At 40.1% G+C, this 18,888-nt stretch overlaps 1 protein-coding gene across 1 annotated transcript in view; it reads right to left on the minus strand.

Annotated features, from left to right (window-relative positions):
* The window catches only part of GPATCH1 (G-patch domain containing 1), a 258,011-nt gene that overhangs the window by 157,630 nt on the left and 81,493 nt on the right, over positions 1 to 18,888 (minus strand). Inside the window, exons 5-7 of the mRNA XM_069216538.1 lie at positions 1,350 to 1,447; positions 1,162 to 1,220; positions 836 to 1,078 (exon numbers count right to left, since the gene is read on the minus strand). Coding sequence (XP_069072639.1) covers positions 836 to 1,078; positions 1,162 to 1,220; positions 1,350 to 1,447 — 400 coding nt within the window. The remainder of the gene's footprint in view (positions 1 to 835; positions 1,079 to 1,161; positions 1,221 to 1,349; positions 1,448 to 18,888) is intronic.

The raw sequence follows: 18,888 nt of genomic DNA on the forward strand, positions 1-18,888 counted from the left end.
TTAACGAGTAGAAACGTATTCTACCTGTGTGACTGAACAACTTCTCATACTTGCAAAAAACATAAAAACGTTAAATCGTAGGCATGCCCACTGCTTCCTCCATTTCCACACAATCAGGTTTAGTGTACAAAGAGATCTAACTTCTCCTATGTAAAGCTCACCCAGACACTCTGAGTACATCAGCTATAGAAGGAACAAAGAAAATAAAGCCTGCATTTAGCCTAATATATTTAGGACAATAACGACGAGTCTTGTGCTTCACTACTTTGATTGATTACCAGTTAAATCTCATTTTATTTTTTAGATCCAGACCCTAGGTTCCCAAACCTAGTATGTGAAATCTTTCACCCATTTGAAAAAATAAAATCTATTTATGAGACCCTGCTGGAGACTTGTGCTAATAAAACAACACTTCCTGGTATCCCCAAAAGTTAACTATGTCGCAGTGGAAGACTTTTTGCTACTAGATAGCAAAAGGGAATATCCTTCCAAACGCCCTGCATATGGCGAATAACAACATGAAGTCTACATGACACATTAGGAACCTGCTGCTTTATGTTGTGCCCTTTCCTCTCTCCTTCTGAATGTGTATGGCTTTCTCTAGTCAAACAGTGCATTACATATGCATCTGGAATGAAATGGAAAGAAAGGTTTATGTGCAATACAGAAATTAAAACAGAAAAATGTCTAATTCGTATGGCCACATACATAAAGTATTTCATGATTAAAGGCCATCATACTTTAACAGCAAACCATTGTTTTCTTAGCGTACATGTAATAAAGGAATGCTTACGGCTATGCGGAGTGGTTTCTGAATGCCATAGACATTTCTCACCTGTCCTGTGATGCCTAGCTTCCTCCCTTTACTCTGTCTTACATCCCCAATCAGAGAGCTTGTCTTTTCGGACCCATCAGTAAACACATGCAGGCTCTCTTGCGGTGCTCCAAAGAAGGCTTGGCGAGGGTCGAGCCCCTTGTATCCCAGACCCTGCACATTGTCCTTCAGAGTGAAATCTATGGGTATGGTGTCCTTTGGCGCGAACGTCACATTCTCAGGCTGGTATTCATCATCTTCATCCTTTTAATAGCAGAATGAGAGAAGTCAATGACTGCGTCACCAGTGCACTAGAATATAATGAAGTATTAAGGTAGAAAATGTACCTCAGATCTATCTGAACCTTCGGGAGGCAAAGAACAGCCATACGTTTTCAATTCTGGATCTGCCGTGATTAAAAAGATTGTCATCATTCACGTACAATTAAGAACCATGAGGCACATGCAAAGTATTTATGAAATGTATAACTAAATCAAGAAAATGGTCTTTCAAAGAACATGGAAGCACAGCATACCGGATCTTTGTCTGCGTGGTTTTCTTTTTATTCGAGGTCCAACTCCCTGTCCCTCTTTCCAGCCCATTTTTCTCAATAACTGAACACCAATGGATATTCTAAGAAAAAAATACAGAGTATTACTAAAGCACATCATATGCTCTGGGAATGGAAGGGTGAGGGTTGTGAGGAGAGAGTAAGGACTAATATCATACGCATCTGTATGAAGGTCACGGTCTTCCAGCTCTCTCTTATCTCAACTAGTTGGAAACCTGATTCCAAAGCCTAAACACTGTGTGTGGGAAGACACCATAAGCCTGCCCAGCCTCCAAGAAAATAAACCGCACTGAACTTTCTAAACTTCCAGGCAAAATGCTGTATCGATTTCTGGATGAGTGATGCTTCCAGAAGGCACCCATAGAGGCCCATATAACTGTCCTGCAAATGTCTGCATTGGAAACATGTCTTTCGCAGGCTACTTTTTACGGTTATAGGTTGCAAACGCTCTGAGGAGTCTGAACTCATGGAATGGATAGCGTTTTAAGATACAAGATATTATCCACTTAGAAAAAGTTGCTTAAACGTCTTGATTACAACCATAATGTAAAAAAATATGTAATGCCTTCTTCCTAATACTGCAGCTTTCTCAACATTCACAGCAGTCTTACCCAAATCAAAGATATCTACATGAAACTGATGATACCTTACAATTCCATATCTCATATTCATACAAATGGTTGTATGAAGCTCAATGTTATATGTGCATATGTACAGGCAATTAATGTGTGTCTAAAGACAGTGTATTTTATTTTAGAATCAATTACTACATTAGCAGACTTACTAAAGATGTTATTTGCTTTTACATCACTTTATTTATTCATAATGTGTCTTAACTCTCCTACATGCATTTTTATGTATTTATTCATTCTTTTTTTTTTAATTTATAAAGTGCAACCACGACCACAGAGATATACAGGAGTTTTACAATAAACCAGAACCGATGAGTATAAGAAAAGTGGATTACGATGTACAAGAAGGGGTATAGTTCTGTCAGGAGAAGGATAGCAACACACGAAAATAATACATTTAGCTAGCAGTGAATTAGCATAACGCAGTGTTGAAGTGGTCATCTGAGACTGTACATACTGCAGTGTGACCTTAGTAAAGGACTGGTTAAACAGACAGCTTAAAATTGTTTTTTGAATGTCGTAATACTGAAAATACTGACCCCAAGAATGACGGATTGCTCACATAGGCAGATTTGAATGTAGGAATGTCCAACAGAAGCAAGTCTTTACTCCTCAAATTTCTAGATCACCAGCAATGGTGAGGATCCAGGGAGACAAGGGAATATCTTCATGGATAGCCTTGTGAGTGAGGGTGCAGAGTATGAAAGAGATCCTTGCTAGAATGGGAAGCCATTCTAGGTCTTGGAGGATGAACGTGATGGGACTCAATTTTTCAGCTTTGAGGACTATTCTGGTGGCAGAGTGGAGGGCAGTTTTGAGTGAGGCAGGAGTAGTAGGTGTCCAGAATGGCATTTCTAAAATCCAGTCATAAAATGATTAGGACATGCAACACTGTTTTTGCAAGATCCTCTGAGATTAGGTGTCTGATTTTCTTTATGCAATGAAGCTGGTAGTTTGCAGCTTTTGCTAACTTATTTGCACAAGAGATGAAAGATATAGTTTTGTCTACAGCGAAACCTGGTGATAAAGCTGATGAGAAAGGAGGTGGGGAGAAGCAATTTTGGCTTAGTCAAATTAGTAGTACTGGGTCCAACTGGATTGCAGATGTTGATAGTAACAGGAACTTTATTTACAGTCACACTCTTACAAACAGTGCTTAATTTGTAAATAACAAGGTGCCGGTGCTCAAAGCCCTCCTCTTAAACACACAGCTGCTGCAAGTGAATGTGGGAACACGGAATACTGAGGCAGCGTAAACCTGAAGCCATCTTGGGCCTCTTCATTCCATTTAAAGCCACTTCCTGCCACTTCAGCTCACTTTTGCAGCTTTCTGATCTCTCCTATTATGAAGCTTTCACCTTTTTCTCTTCCTCCGTCTTTCCCATATGTGTCTTTTGCCCGCAGCATATGCTTGGGGGCGAAAAATGAGCACCGGCCCTGAACAATAAGTGCCGGTGCTCAGCACCGGAAACAACAAGCACAAAATAAGCACTGGTTATAAATCAATTTCCCGTCTCTACAAACACCACACTGGCAACACCCAAGACGAATCTACAGTATTCTCATAGACAGGCTTTGGAAAGAGTGAACTGTAAGATAGCATGACACATCCTTTCAGTCATTAACACAATTCAGCCAACCTCTGAGGGACATATTCTCAATATAGCTCTTCCAAATAAATGTAGTCATCTTTAATCATTGCTCATTGTTGTACTGCACTAGAAAATAGTATGTAACCAAAAGTACATATACAACAAATAAATGCTAATAACAGAGCAGCACTTGCTTCCAGGTGTGTAATACCATCATTACTAAACTCCCCAAACATGAAGCAACAAAATAACAATTTTTATCTCTTACTTTTCTCATACATATTCTCAATGATAATGTTTCTTTGGCTATCCATCACCCTGATTCAAAAGTCTCTGGCGTTAACATGAAACATTTTGCTCTTTGGTCCTCATTGTATCTGTTATCAGTAAAGGAAGAGGAGTATATTGTACTCACATGGGTACCATTCCTGTAATCCCACTCTCATAGTAACATGCATATAAAAGATGAATGAAACAACATTTAAAGAGAGGGGGTGTACGAAACACTGTTGGAGCTTTACAGGTGGGGATAGGGCCCAATGAGGGCCAACCTGACACCCCACCTTTTAAAAGCATGTCACAATACCACAACTACAAGAGTGCCTTACACCCTGACTGACGCTATTAGAGCTCCATCTAGCAGTGCTTTTAAAGGATATGGTAAATTCTTCTGGGGTCATGGATTTAATGACCCAGGAGCCTTACTGTTTTTTTTTATGTTGCTGTGGGGCTGCTTCACTTCCTGCAGCCCCCCCACAAAATGCTTGGTGGTGCCCCAGCCACTTCTAGCAGCATCACCTGGACAAAAATATTGTATAATATAATGCACTAGAGCATTATGAGGAGCTCCTTCCATTATTTTTTTTTTCAATTAATTTTGGGTGTCCCGGTGCCCTCCCGGGACACCTATATGTTAACTTTTTATTTGTTTATAAGGAGGGGGGTGCAGCCTCCCTCTCTGAACCTTTGCTGGGCCCAGGGACCCCATTACCCGGGCCGTGTTTTTTTTATTTTTTATTAAGGAGAGAGGGGGGCATGGCCTTACTCCCGAGTCACCCACTACAGGCCCCAAAGGCCCCATCCCTAGGGCTGTTTTTTTTTCTTTAAGGTGAGGAGGCACACAGCCCTATTCCCCAAGCAACAAGGGGCCCTGCGGAGCCTATCCCCCAGGATGCCATGGACCCCCCGACAAGGGCTGGGCAGGGTACCCCTGCCCCACCCCCTTATAGGGTTTTTTCTTTAATATACTCAGGGCAGGCGGCTAAGGCCACAAGTCTTGTAATGACTGCCTACACCATTTTTTCATGAGTGTTCGCTACCAGAGGAGAATTACTCCTGTGAGAGTGAGTTAGCCTAATGGGAAAAAAGGCCCCTAGGCCAATCAGAACGCTCTATTGTTTTAAATTGGGTTTGAGGAACTCTCGCAAGAGTCCCTCAAACCCAACTGTCGATATACAGAAATAATTGTATACCCTCATTTCTCTAAAACTACAGAACGGGATTTACACCAAATTACACTTTCTGGACCACAAACTAGGTTCCTTCCAAATTTGGTGTAATTCTGTTCAGCGGTTTTTGTAATATTACGCTTCAAAAACAATCTAGAAAAATGCACAGGGATTTTGAATATTGAGATCCCTACTTTTCTTGGCCCCTGCTTGAGTGGTCACCCTGAAACATTCCATTTGGCAAAAAAGACAATTTTTTGGAAACTTTTGTGACGATTCGTCAGACTGCATCAAAGTTATTAGCAAACTAAAAAGGCATTTCCTATGCAAATGCAGACCTAACTATAACTTTAACTACCGTCACTGGGTAATATACATATACAAGTTATTATTTTTTTACAATATGTGAGGTAATATATAGTTACAGCAATAAATGTTTCTAAGATGAGGTGTGCGTGGAGTGGAAGAAGTGGTTGCCATTTGCCAACCCCTAATATTCAAGTTAATTTCTCTTAATGTGAGAAGGTTAAACTCCCCCAACAAGAAGCATAAAATTTGGAACTATATTATAGAAAATTATTTCTGTTATAGGGTTCTTCAAAGAGACCCTTCTTCTACAGACAGATCTCTTAAGAGTGAAAAATAAAGCATATACTAACCAACTTAAGGCCCCTGCACTGGGCGAAATGGCAGGAGTAGACAAACTTTGTAAGCGACGGACTGGGGAGGAAAAAGACGATGTAATGTGGGACATAGAGGGCAGGCATTTCAAACTGTAACAAGAGATATGGCATACCTCAATCACTCTCATAAACCTCTATGCAACCAATAATGACCAAGACACTTTTTGCACACTACCATTTATTTACAGGCTACTGTATGGAGTGGCTGGGGAGGCAATCCTGGGTAGTGATTGCCATCTGGCATGGGATGCTACTGAACACAAGGACAGCTTGCACAATCTCTGAAGAATAGTGCAGGGTTGTGGCCTGTAAGATTGCTGGAGATATTTCCATCTGGGGGACCAGGACTATTCCTTCTTTTCCCATGTCCACAGGACATATTGTATTTTTATGTCTGAATCACTGATGTTAAATTTGAGATTGGTAGTTATGTCACCCCTATCGTTATTGGATCATCCCCATGTAGAGATTCCATAGGATGGTGGGACAAGCAGACCCAGGAGATTAGGGTGGTACGTAGACCATGAACTATTCCAAGATCTGGTTTTAAAAACAGAATTAGTCTAGAAGTAGAAGAACTCTTACAACACAACTTAGAAAGGGTCATGTCACTCATGATCCAATTGGACGCCTTTAAGGCAAACCTCAGAGGAGACATTATTGCAATCCTGCCATCTAGAAGGGAGAGGGGTCTTGTTGCAGGGGAACTAACTGCCGAACTAATGGACTTGGGAAAAATAGATAAACAAAAAAAATCTCAAATCAACAGAAGAAGGCCATGGACCCCGAAAGTACAGTTAAATGTCCTTAGGACAAATAGGGCAAAGATTAGGATGTTGAAGTTCAGGCAGATATCCTATGGGAAGAGCAACATGACAGGAAACCTCCTAGCTAGAAAATTGATAGTGTAACAATCTAGAATAAGTACAGGAAGAATTAGAGTAGCAGATGGCAGGGATCCCGGAAGTTAAGTTGCATATATAGAAATATTTGTTAGGAATTGTGGGAGACCTCAGGTCCCGCAATACTGGAAAGACAAATTAGAGTAATCTATTTAATCCTTGGAAGTCAAAAAAGTTTTGAAAGATATGCCTACAAATAAGGCACCTGGGACTGATGGTTTTTCTGTCTTATTGCAAATGACCCTTGCGCCCCAAATAAGAAAACATATGGCCAAACTTTTTAATTCTATAGACTGGCATTCAGGCCTTCCAACCTCCCTGAGAGAAGCTAATTCTAATCTTATCCGTAAGGAGGGAAAGACCAGGAGAAGCGTTTGACCTACCGTCCAATAGCGTTATTAAATGTGAATGTTAGGGTTTAAAAAAAAGTATTGGCAAATAGATTAGCAAGCGTAATGCCATACATGGTGAATTCAAATCAGGTGGGGTTTTTTGTCAAAGGTAGACAAGGCACTGATAAAATTAAGACATTTAGCCCACCTTGTACATAAGGCCTCCTATAAACAAATTCCTCATTGTTTTTTTGAGCCTCAACACTGAAGACTGATAGAGTCTGCTCAAAATACATGAAATCGTTCTAAATGAAGCTGGATTAAGACCCAAAATGATGAGTTCAATTAAAGCAAACTATAAAAGTCCTGAGTCGAGGGTAAAGGTTAATGGCTTGGGCCTCACAAAATGTTTTATCCAGAGAGGGACGAGACAGGAATGAGATGTCTACCATTCTCTTTGAGCTGGCGAGTGGACCATAGGCTATTAAATATGCTATAACAGCACAATACAAGGAATCACTTTTGGAGGGCAGTAGTACAAAGTATGCATGTTCATGGCTGACATTCTTTTAACACTAACAGACCCACTAACGTTACTTCATGCAGTGACCGGAGTACTGGTTGACTTTGAAAAAGTCTCTTGATTCACAATTAGAGTAAATCTGAAGTGATGAACCTCAAATTAATAGCTTCTTACCCTTCCGCTGGGAGCGGTGGGGGACGTCAATAAAATACCTGGGGTATTCAGTTTACATATAACCTGGAATGCTGGTATGAAGCAAACTGTCCAGAACTTAAAAAGCCAGTGAAGAGGCGCATAAACAGATTAACCTACAATACATATATATCATAGGTTGGCAGGATGCACATTTTAATGATGAAGGTATTCCCTCAACTAATACATCTCGTTCAGACATTATCAGTGGGCAATACAGAGAAAGAGATAATCTCTCTCCAGAATGACATGGTGGCATTCGGTTGTTCTAGAGTTACCTCAAGAGTCAATTCTAAAATACTGTCTGTACCTCAGGGGGAGGGGGCAAGGGCTCGAATGGCCATACGTAGTGACCTACTACAGGGCAGCTCATTTGAGACTACTAGTGAAGTGGGACACCAAAAAGAAGAGAACTGGCACCCTATGGATAGAGCAATAGTAGATAGCTCGGTATGGGACCTCCCCCTGGCTGGGTAGAGCCAGAGAAGACCCAAAGTCTATATACCCATGTCAGTTAAGATGGTACCAGAAATTTGGGACAAAGAAACTCAGGATGGAACACAGACTTCCTTTCCATCACCAAATATCCTGATCCACAAAAAACACCCTAATTTAAGCCATCCTCTAGGTAAGGAGGCATTCAAACAACGGGAAGCTTGAGAATGCAGGACTATTTCAGCTATGTTTACGTGGTGGCAGATGAAAACCTTACAGCAGTGTAAAAAATAATGTAAGGTACGGAGCAAGATAGGTTACAATACTGTTGAATAAGACATTGGTACTAGAGCTACAAATAAAACGTAATGCGCCAACAGATTGGACAGATAAAATTTACAAAAAATACAAAGACACACCTAGGTACAAAGGGTTTGATAACAGGATTGAATAAAACCATTCTTGACGAAAAAGGGCATAATACATGGGCATACCAGCAATGACTGTCCCCCCATATTTAATAAATAAATGCAAATTTATATAGTGCAATAGCTGCCCAGCAAGGGGGTGCCTCTGCTGTCTAATGAGGTCAGAAACTAAAGCAGACACAATGATTGTAGATGGCTTGGAATAGCCAGGTTTTCAGATGTCTTCTAAAACAAAGTTTAGGAGGAATGGCACACACAGAGAATGGTTACTTAGTACACAGCTAAGAGGCAGAGAAGAAAAATATGAGTGTCCTCCCTTTCTAGTCCTACTAACCTTAGGATTTTTAAGAAGAAACAAGTTACAGGATCACAGCGACCTATTTGGGCAATTGTGACTGAATGAATCCATCAAATATTTGGGTCTTTCTTATGGAAAGCTCTGTGTGTCAGCATCAGACATTTGAAATGGATCTGCGTCTGTATCAGAAGCCAGTACAAAATCCTCAATTAGGTTGTGATGGATTGCTGACAAAATGCTGTATTTGGTACTACCTGGAGCAGATGGACTAGGTAGTGAGGAAGGCCTAAGCATAGAGCACTTGCATGGTCTGGCCTAACCGTGATTAACCAGTGAATAAAAGTGTTACATGTGTTACCTGGAATAACTTTTAAGATTTTCTTCAAGGAATGTAAGAACAGAAACAAGTAAGCAGTCAAAACGTGGGGGAGAAAAGAAAGCTGGCTATCAAACATAACCCTCAAGTTGCTCACAGAATTAGCGTTAGTAGGTTCCTGACTGGAAGCTTTCAAAGAATAACATTTTGGTTTTGTCCAAAATGATTTCTGAGCAGCTCTTGGTCATCCAGTCTGCGACTCTGCTTAAACAAGCTTTGAATGCTTCTTTCAACCGATCAGTTAATTTTTGGAAAGAGAACACGAGTTGTGGGTTTTTGGCACATTACACCACTTTAACGCCGAACAACTTGATGACAGCTGCTAGAGGGGCCATGTAGACATTAAACAATACAGGGCTTATAGAAGAGTCCTGCAGGACATCATGACTCTTTGACGTAGTGGAAGAAGAAAAAAAGGGGGGGGGGGTGTAAACAGTCTGGCATCTGTCAGATAAATGAAAGCCTAAAGCTAAGGCAACACAAGACTGCATACTTCTACACCGTACAATCATTCCAGTAAAACTGAGTGACACACTGTGACAAACATCACCAACAAGTCTAGCAACACCAAGATGGCATATTGAGCCTAGTCTAAACTACATTTAATAATTGCAGGCACCTCCAGAAGTGCTGATTCCACACTATAATTCGATTTGAAACCAAAAAAGTGTGATATGGAGGAAATGATGTGCATCTGAGTAATGAGAAAGCTGATCGTTTACTCTCTGCTATTTCTAAAATGCCTGAGAAAATGGTAGTGACTTGGGTCAGCAGTTGGTCATATTGGTAGGATCTGCAGATGCCATTCTTAAATAAAGTGACTACATGAGCACATTTGCAGGTTTTTGAAATGGTTGCTGAAATAAGAGACTAATTGAATAAATTATTCAATGTTGGATTCCTGCCTTACTTGCTATAACTAAGAAGTGAGTTGGACAAGGGTCTGTTGGAGAACAAGAGATATTAACAGAGATAGGATGGAACAAACATGGAAAGACCTATGGAGAGCTATCACCAAGATGCACAGAAGCATAACACACAGGGAATTGATCTATAAGATGATGTATCACTCAATATGACCACAGAGAAACTGATCAAAATGTATCACTCAACATCAGACACATGTTGGAGATGTAGTGAGGAAAAAGGCACTACACTACAATACTAATGGGGGTTTACCATATACCCAACATATTGGAAAGACTTCTTCATTTATATCAAAGGGTATTGGGGTACCATCAGATCCAGGTTGGTCCTCCTAAGCTTGCTGCATGATGCCTTAGATAAAGATCACCCACAATGATAGAACATTACTTTGGCACCTGCTGGGAGAGTGTAGGGTGTTGTTAGGACTCCACTGGATAAGGGTGGATTCACCAGTGGTGGTCCTCTGGTTTGAGTGACTGTAGCAGTTACGAGTTTACGACATGTTATCTCATGCCCTAGCCCAACTGGAGGGGACATTTAAAAAAATACAAAATATTTTTTTTTAAATCGGGTTTCCCCTAATATACCATTTAACCAGAACAGGGCATATAATACTTGATTCACCAAGACTGAGACACTTGTAACTGTTTGAGTGAGGCATAGATAATCAATGTGTCACCCCCATGATATTTCACACTCTCTCTAGATAAGGAAGCTGACCTATTGTTGAAGATGATTGGCCTGGAGGACTGTGAAGCATCACACTCCTCACGTATATGAGGAGAAACAGTCCTAATCGGGAAGGAGAAGTTAGATATTATCTTTGATTTGGTTCTTTATTGTAATCACATTAAACGTTTGTTACTGTGTTTTGTATTCTTTAGTTCAATTAAAAAGAATTGAGCAAAAACAAAATAATCTTGTGATGTGAAGGAAGCTCTTCCCTCATGTCCATACACTATTTTTGTGAAAAGAAAATCCTTCTGCAGCTCACACTAAAAGGATTTTTTTTGGCACTGCAGTGCACAAACTGTTCATGTCGAATTCACTGTGAACATACTGCAGTGGATGCGAACAGTTCATCCACCACAGTTAAGCAGCCACGCTCTTGTATTCATCAATATTAGGGAAGATAGAGAATGGTCACTGGGCCAGGGGTATTAAGTTTGAATTCATGGATTGACTATTTATATTCCTTGAACGTATAATACATACATGAATATCTACAAAATCTAGACCCAGTACTACAGGGAAAAAGTTCAATAGGCTACAACTTTTTTCTTAAACTACAATTAGATTTAACTATATAGTTAAAGCACAGTTACAAGCATATACTATGGATAATATGGCTGGTTTGATACTGAGTTTAGGACAGGAAAGAAAAGCTATTTTGAAATAGTTAAAAATAACTGTGGTTGCTTCCTTTCAGAAAAAAGAAGAAATTAATACCCTAGTTAAATGATGTATATTGTAAAAAGATAAGCCAATGACCAGGAAAAACCCAGCGGAGGTTTGGCAACTATTAGTAAACAGTGTAGAGGACTATATCCCTGAAGTGAGTAGGTTTAGCTGATTTTCAACGCCCTTTATTTTGGCAGGTGTGAGTGTGGCATCCTCATTTATAATCTGTCCCTCAGGTTGTAAGAGGCATTCTAACACTTTCTCCCAGATAAGACTCTTGAAGCAATATCAGCAAAAAAACAGGAGAAGGATCAGTCCCCAATTATATGCCATTTAATTTCTGAGTGCACAATCACCAGCTGTGGGTTAACATTTCATTTTTTGTAGTGCTGAACTTTGGACCATTCAAATATCTATGTCCTGCAGTAGCCCACAAATTGTATCTTACTGAAAATATGCTGTCTTCCCAAATCAATTTCTTTACTTCTGTCACAAGAGGAATTTGGGGTGAGGGGCATTACCGATCTGGCAGAAACAAAACCTATTAGATTTTGGGTCAGAATCTGGTCCAGTTCTATAGCAAAAATTCTAATATGAGGGACAGCCAGATGTATTAGGAGGTGAATATATGTGCCAATTACCATGGGAGAACTTCATGAGAAAAACATTGGTAGGTCTAGGTTTACTGCATTGTAGTCCAATCACAAGAATATTACCAATAGACAGGTCAGTAGTGAAGGTCTGCTTTTGGGAAAAGAAAGGTAGGCTAAAACAACTATTTTAAATTATTCACTATGCCTCAACTATCCGGAATAAAAAATTGGTGCTGTGAATGATATATCGATTGGCCAATCACACTTTATCAACATTCTCTTTATCTCAAGTTTAAGGTGAGGATACTGCTGATGAATGGTTTTATATGTAATTGGAAGGAAGGTTAACTCCCCTAAACATGCATGTGACACAAACAACAATGACGTGTGGATCCCTTTTTTCGTATATTTGCCCTCTCTGGTTGATTTTCATTGTGAATATCTAAAACAGATGTTGCAAGCCAAAGGAGTGAGATGACGATATGACCCTACAAAACTATGGAAAGACTTTTCTAATGTTAAAGTATAGTTTGTTGCAACCAATTACTAGATAAGGTTATGGAAACAAGGATCTATGCTGCTGGGTCTTGCAAGGTAACTAAATTAAAATATTGCTAAGAAGATAAATTTTAAATCTACTAAATCGGTGGAGAGAACTGCTGCAGACAAGAGAGATTGAGAGCCCAGCTTTGGAGGTCACGATACACTGCCTTTTGGAAGAGAGTCCAGTTGTGTGAAAGAAGAGACGCAGACCACCTGATGAGACCCAGGGTTCCTAGGTGCAGGGAAGAATTCAAACAGCGATGCTACACCAGGCAAAACTAAGGCAAGCACTTGTGAACCATAATTGTGAAAGACTCAGCAGAGCAAAAGGAGGCGGTGAGTACTCTGACACCATGACCTCACTCAGGGGGGTCATGGACTAAGAAAAGTATTGGAAAAGTGGTGAGATGACGTGCATTCTTCCCAAAGTATAGGTGTGGTGGAAGTACATCACCTAATGGAAAGGGAGCTCATATTCCAAATGCAAAGCACCTTACAGGTCTGGATACACAACCTCAGCATAGAAGGGAAAGTGGGGAACTTTCAGAGGGAAAAGGGATTCAAGATATTGTTACAAAGGGGGCAAGTAAGAAAACATACTCTTAAAATGTATTTTTCTGATATATGAATTATATTTGAACCCACTTCTTGCCTTACCTCACTGTTCTGAGTGTGACGACCAACTCTCCTTGGCCCTTGTCAAGTACAGGTTGATTAATGACATCTGTGAATCCTCAGGTGGTGTGATACTATTTGTGAGACCCATTAATGTCTTGACTAGGGAACCCAATAGAGAAGGCCATAAAAAGGAAGGGAAAAAGAAAAACATTCATACTTTCTGTTGCACCAAAAAAACACAATCAGGAGACAATACCTCCCACTCAGCCATACCTCTGGCCTTCAGGATCTTCTGTGTACCATAGCAACTAAAACAGGAATTTATAAAATATTTAGAAAGTACTGTATATAAAATGCATACAGATTCACATGAAGTGATGCAAATAAAATCTTGCCTTATCTCCGCACTCTGATCCTAACATTTACAGAGTCTAAATATCAACCTCAGGGAACACAAAATCCTAAACCTAATCCAATTCCTCACATCATAATCCTAATTTTGATAACACAGTTCTTATTTTTGTGTTTCAAAAATGTTTTTAATTCAAATGTGTTTTCATAAAAAATAAACAGGTGAAATGACAGGATATGAAACAAAAACACGGGCACAAAATTGACTATGAAACCAAAAGGTTTGAAATGAAGTCAGCTTCACAATACATACTGAAAAAAAAGGTTCAACACACAGGCTTTCTTTTCAGGCACTAATATGTGCATTTGTACAGAGGGAAAAGTGGCTTGCCTGTCTTTCTATGTGTTTAAATGTTATGTATTGTTTTTGTGTTATCCCAGGACTAGTAGGGGCAGGATGCAACAAAAACTGACAGTCAGGCATTATGTAATCATGATGAAAGTCTAGCACCCAGTGATGCTAATGACCCAGACTGAAATATGTTGATTCAAATAAGGGTGTGGGTGTATGGGTAGTAATTCCCATAAACATCCCCTTAACATTTTACTTAGAGCATATATTAAAGGAATACAGGGTGTCAGCAAGGTATTTTTATTTGAAGGATCCCCTCCGAAAATCTTTAAAGTGCATCCTGGAATATGGTTGATCCCATCCTCTTTTTTACAGACCAGGATGAGATGCAATGATGAAGCATGCCACTAACAGAGTGGGTGAATGTCTTGAAAGGAAAACTGTTAGTCCTCTAGAGAACATCCCGCCTCACCTGTAACTAAGTAGGTAAGGTGATATACAGGTGTGGGGTACCTTTTTGTGTGGCTATGTCTCATAGAGGCAATGGAGTGGTACAGTGCAAGTGGGGGTAGTGCCTGTCCTTATTTGCTGGGCATTATTTAGAAGAAGGCGCCAGTTTTGTTGTAGAGCTCTAGTGTCTGAGGAAGAGCAGCCCCGGAGCAGTGGGGTAAGACTTTATTGGCCTGTTGGTGGCTTCTGTCACCCTGTTATTGAAGTTCATTTCTAGCTTCATTAATAGCTTTGTGATATCCGTTGCTTGCATGTTTGTAGAGGAAATTGGTTTGGGGATCAGTTTGTTGGTGGCTCAGCCATTTCTGTACTCAATGCTGTTTTATTTTTGCAGGGGACATATTATTTTACTTTTGAAAATTGTTAAGGACCTCTAAAAGAGGCTTGGTTTGGAATAGTGTTGAAAGCTCAGGTTAATTCAACTGAAGTCATCTTCAAGAGATGATTTGAATGTGGCCAAGAATACTGCTTTGATGGAGCAGAAGAAGATCAGTTTGCTTTCACTCCTTTTGGTGCAGGATTATCTTGTAGTGACTTTGAGAAAAGAAGGGATTTGTGGTTAGGCAAAATGACTGGAGTTTGATGGGGTTATGATGCAGACCTGCTGCCCATGTTAACAGTAAAGTCCAGACAGCGTACTTTGTTATTTATAGGGGTATTAGACATGTGTTTGAGGTCAAGGCTGTTACAGATGCATAGAAATTCTTTTGAGAAGGCATTCCATTGCGTTCAAGCCAGAAGTGTCTAGGTTGGAGTATGTGGCTGACGGCGCAGAAGAGTTCACACAGCTAGGTAGAGAAATGTTTCATGAATGCTCTGCTGTGGGGGGTAAGGGTTGCAAGAGTATGGTGATATTTTATAATGTTAGTGGATTACTCAATGTACACGTGTGCTTACACAAAAGTCACTGAAGAAGAATAAATTGAGACACAATATTTCGGAGCCATAGAGCAGTAAAGGAGGGATTTTGTATGCATAAGCTTTAAGGAGAGGGGACAAAGAGTAACATCCATAGGTTATATAACATTTAAATAATTCTCCAGATGAAAGGGAGGCTCTGATTTTTAGGGCTTTGAAATGTTAAGTTTAAATTGCTTGAGAAGTACAAACCCAAGCATTTATTCAAAGTAACTGCCTCTCTACTTTTTCATTATTTACAATGATATAGAATTAGTAGGCTTCTTATCAAAAGTTGTGATTTTAGTTTTTTTATATTCATCTGCTGTTGCAATATTCTATCAAAACATCAAACGCTGATTTAATATTAAATCAGTGCACAGTACATATGGTGTGTGTGTGTGCCACTCCTTTTAGGGAAGAACAAATTTATCCTTTTAAGAGCTGAAAGCAAATCTACTAAAACAACAGGAGCAAGCATGAATCTTTATCCATAGGCCATTCAAGACCATTATCCTCTTCTAAGCTGAGCAAAAGTAGAGCAAAGTTAGAGCTTGTACAATTTTCCTCACTTGATAGACAATCCAGATGTTTTATTTACTGTACGTCAAATAAAGATTGTACATCAGTTCACTAGCTTATGGTAACACTGATGGCTTTAGTAACAGTGATTATATATAAAGTATGTTGATGTTAATCAGATCACCATTGACCAATCTATCAAACCTGCTCACAGCACCCAGTCTTCTAAGCCAGGGATCAGCAGCTGTAATAACTGGTTGTGGTAGAACAGGACCTAGGCACAAATTAACACTGACCGGGATAAGCGCTGGTCTGAAGCACTAAGCAGGTTCATCCTAGACAAAGATTTTACTGTCTGACTTAGCTCTTTTAAGTTCCAATCCACCACAGGAGAACACTCCCAAAGCCCCCAAGGACCCCAGATGAGGCACTTAGAGACCTGCAAAGAGGCAGGCAGAGGCCAACAGGAGGGGCCGGACAAGGTCCAGTAGTCAACTGTCAGCCGGGCAAGTGAAGAAAAAGGCTCTTGTATCTTGTGTCCTGCAGTTTTAACATAAGGTGACTCTTATTTGATTTGATTTGAATTTTATAAAGAGTTGAATGCTCAAGGGCCTCTTGGCGCTACTACTGTTCCACACATAGGAACCAAAAGTGATACTACTCAATGACTAAAAAGGCAAGTCTTAAGGGATTTCTTAAAAGAAAGATGGTCAGAATGGTTCTTTATGGTCAACAGAAGGGAGATCCACAGCTTTGCCTTCAGAAAGAAAAGACTTCTACATCCCCACAATGCTCTTTTGAATTTTGGCAGTACAAGATTCTTTGCTTCAGAGGATCCGAGAGTTCTGGAAGGGGTAAATCAAATGAATCTGTCCTGAAGGGAGCTCAGATCTTTTTTATGTAAGGCCTTAAATGCTATGCAAAGGGCCTTAAAATCTATCCTCTTCCTGACCGGAAGCCAATGCAACCTAATGACAGCTTGCTTCACAGAATGATGTTTAGGAATGCTTGCCAAAAGTCGAGCTACTGCATTTTATAACATCTGAAGTTTGTTGCTCAGTCTTTTCTGAAGGCCCACATAAAAGGCATTCCCATAATCCAGCCTGGATAAAATAAGAAATGAAACAACAGACTTCTGCAGGTATGAGGGAATGAACAGGCAAAATGTCCCAATTATTTGTTAAGTGAGAGTGCTGATGTAAGGACATTCACCTAATCTTCAAGGATGATCTTATTGCCAGTGACAATCACAAGATTCTTCGCTTTCCGAACCGGTAGAGGAAGAGTTCCCATTGAGGCCCCCAACTAGCCCCAACTAAGGTATCAAAAGGAGGTGTTGGTGCCCAGAAGTAGAACCTCAGTTTTACCAGAATTTAAGTTAAATCTGTCTCAGGACTGTGAGCAAATCTAAACCCATACTGAGAGCGGTCAGGCAGACCATGATTGTCTATAAAAGACATGAGTTCCAAGTTAATCGCTTTCTCAAGCAATTTAGCTGGAAAGGGAAGCCTTGAAATGGGCCTAAAATTATAACGGCTGTAGCCCATTTTTTTTTTTTTTTAGTAAAGGTAGGATAGATGTGTTCTTCCAGTCCTGAGGGAAATAGCTGGTATTCATTATTTCATTAAAAATCGTGGTCAGTTGGGAGCCAAGTATGTTCGGGGCAAGATGCAGAATTTTAGGAGAGGAAGGATCTAATGGAGATCCGGATTTGGTGGTTAAAATTAAGTTGGATTCCTGCTCAGCACTTGGCAAAGAACAGTTTTTAAACACTGCTAAGGTCTGTTGCTATGCCATGATGGGGGACGAAGCAGGGGCAGTTGGATCTTGTTGATCATAAAAGAATCATAAACTTCTCTCACTTTAGCTTGAATGATCTTAGTTAAAGTATTGCAGAATTCCTGGCTACCACTACTGCTATTAGTTTCTGGCATTTTTGCTAGCCTTTTTACAGTATTAAACAGTTTTTTATCTGAATTTTTTGATTGAAGTATCTTCCCAGCACAATAATTAGTTTTTTTTTCTAAATCTTCAGAACTAAGGCTGAGGAAGATGAGAAAGCCAGATAGTTTGAGAGTTTGAGAGGAAGCCGCTAAGACTAGCTCACAAGGAAACAAGAGGAGAGGAGGCAGGAGACACAGGAGGAATATCTGGGAGAAGAAACTGCAAGAGAGGGAGGAGAAACAGAGAGAGCGGGAGGAGAAAAAGGAGAAAAAGGAAAGTTCTAGAAAGAGACAGGATGGCAGCGATGACAACACGTTCAGGCCAGGTGCTGGCCACGGTTCCAAAAGATCTTGTGTATGTGTAAGTGGAAGGTCAGGATATTTTGCAATAGTTTGTAAACTTTGAGGATGCTTGTGAGGTGCAGGCCTTGAATGAGGTGTCTAAGGCAACTTCTTTAATGGGGCACATATCATTGGAAGGGACAGCAGTCATTGGGAGGATGGTGGGGCAGACTAGATGGTCTATGAGCGACTGAAGTAAGCTCTCTTTAGGAGGTTTGGGTAGCGCCAGCTCAGTGCCTTCGAAGATTCCAGGACTGCAAAAGAGCAGATGGCAGGGCTGTGGAATTCCTATAGCCTGACGCCCTGGAAATATTTGTTCGGGGTCAAGGACAAGTTTTCAGGTTTATTTTGTCCTTGGAACAAGTAGGCCCAACCCCATGCAACACAAACCCTTTGGCTGCCAATTGTTTTACGATAGTATTTCCCAAAAATATTTATAATGTAAAGTCAGTGGAACCAGTTTAATAAAGATTATGGGAAACATAAATTTAAACAAGCATTGGAAAAGCCAACAGGTTCGAAATTGGTAATCAGTCTTTATGTTTTGTCACTGCGTGTCCTGTTTTGACATGGCTATTGTAACAAACATTGGCAAAAAGTAAAAATATTTTTTGGTCTTAAAAAGCACACAATGCCATTGTAGCTCCTGGTACTGAACAAAAC

The sequence above is a fragment of the Pleurodeles waltl genome, chromosome 12 (assembly GCF_031143425.1).
Source record: "Pleurodeles waltl isolate 20211129_DDA chromosome 12, aPleWal1.hap1.20221129, whole genome shotgun sequence".
Classification (NCBI taxonomy): Eukaryota; Metazoa; Chordata; class Amphibia; order Caudata; family Salamandridae; genus Pleurodeles; species Pleurodeles waltl.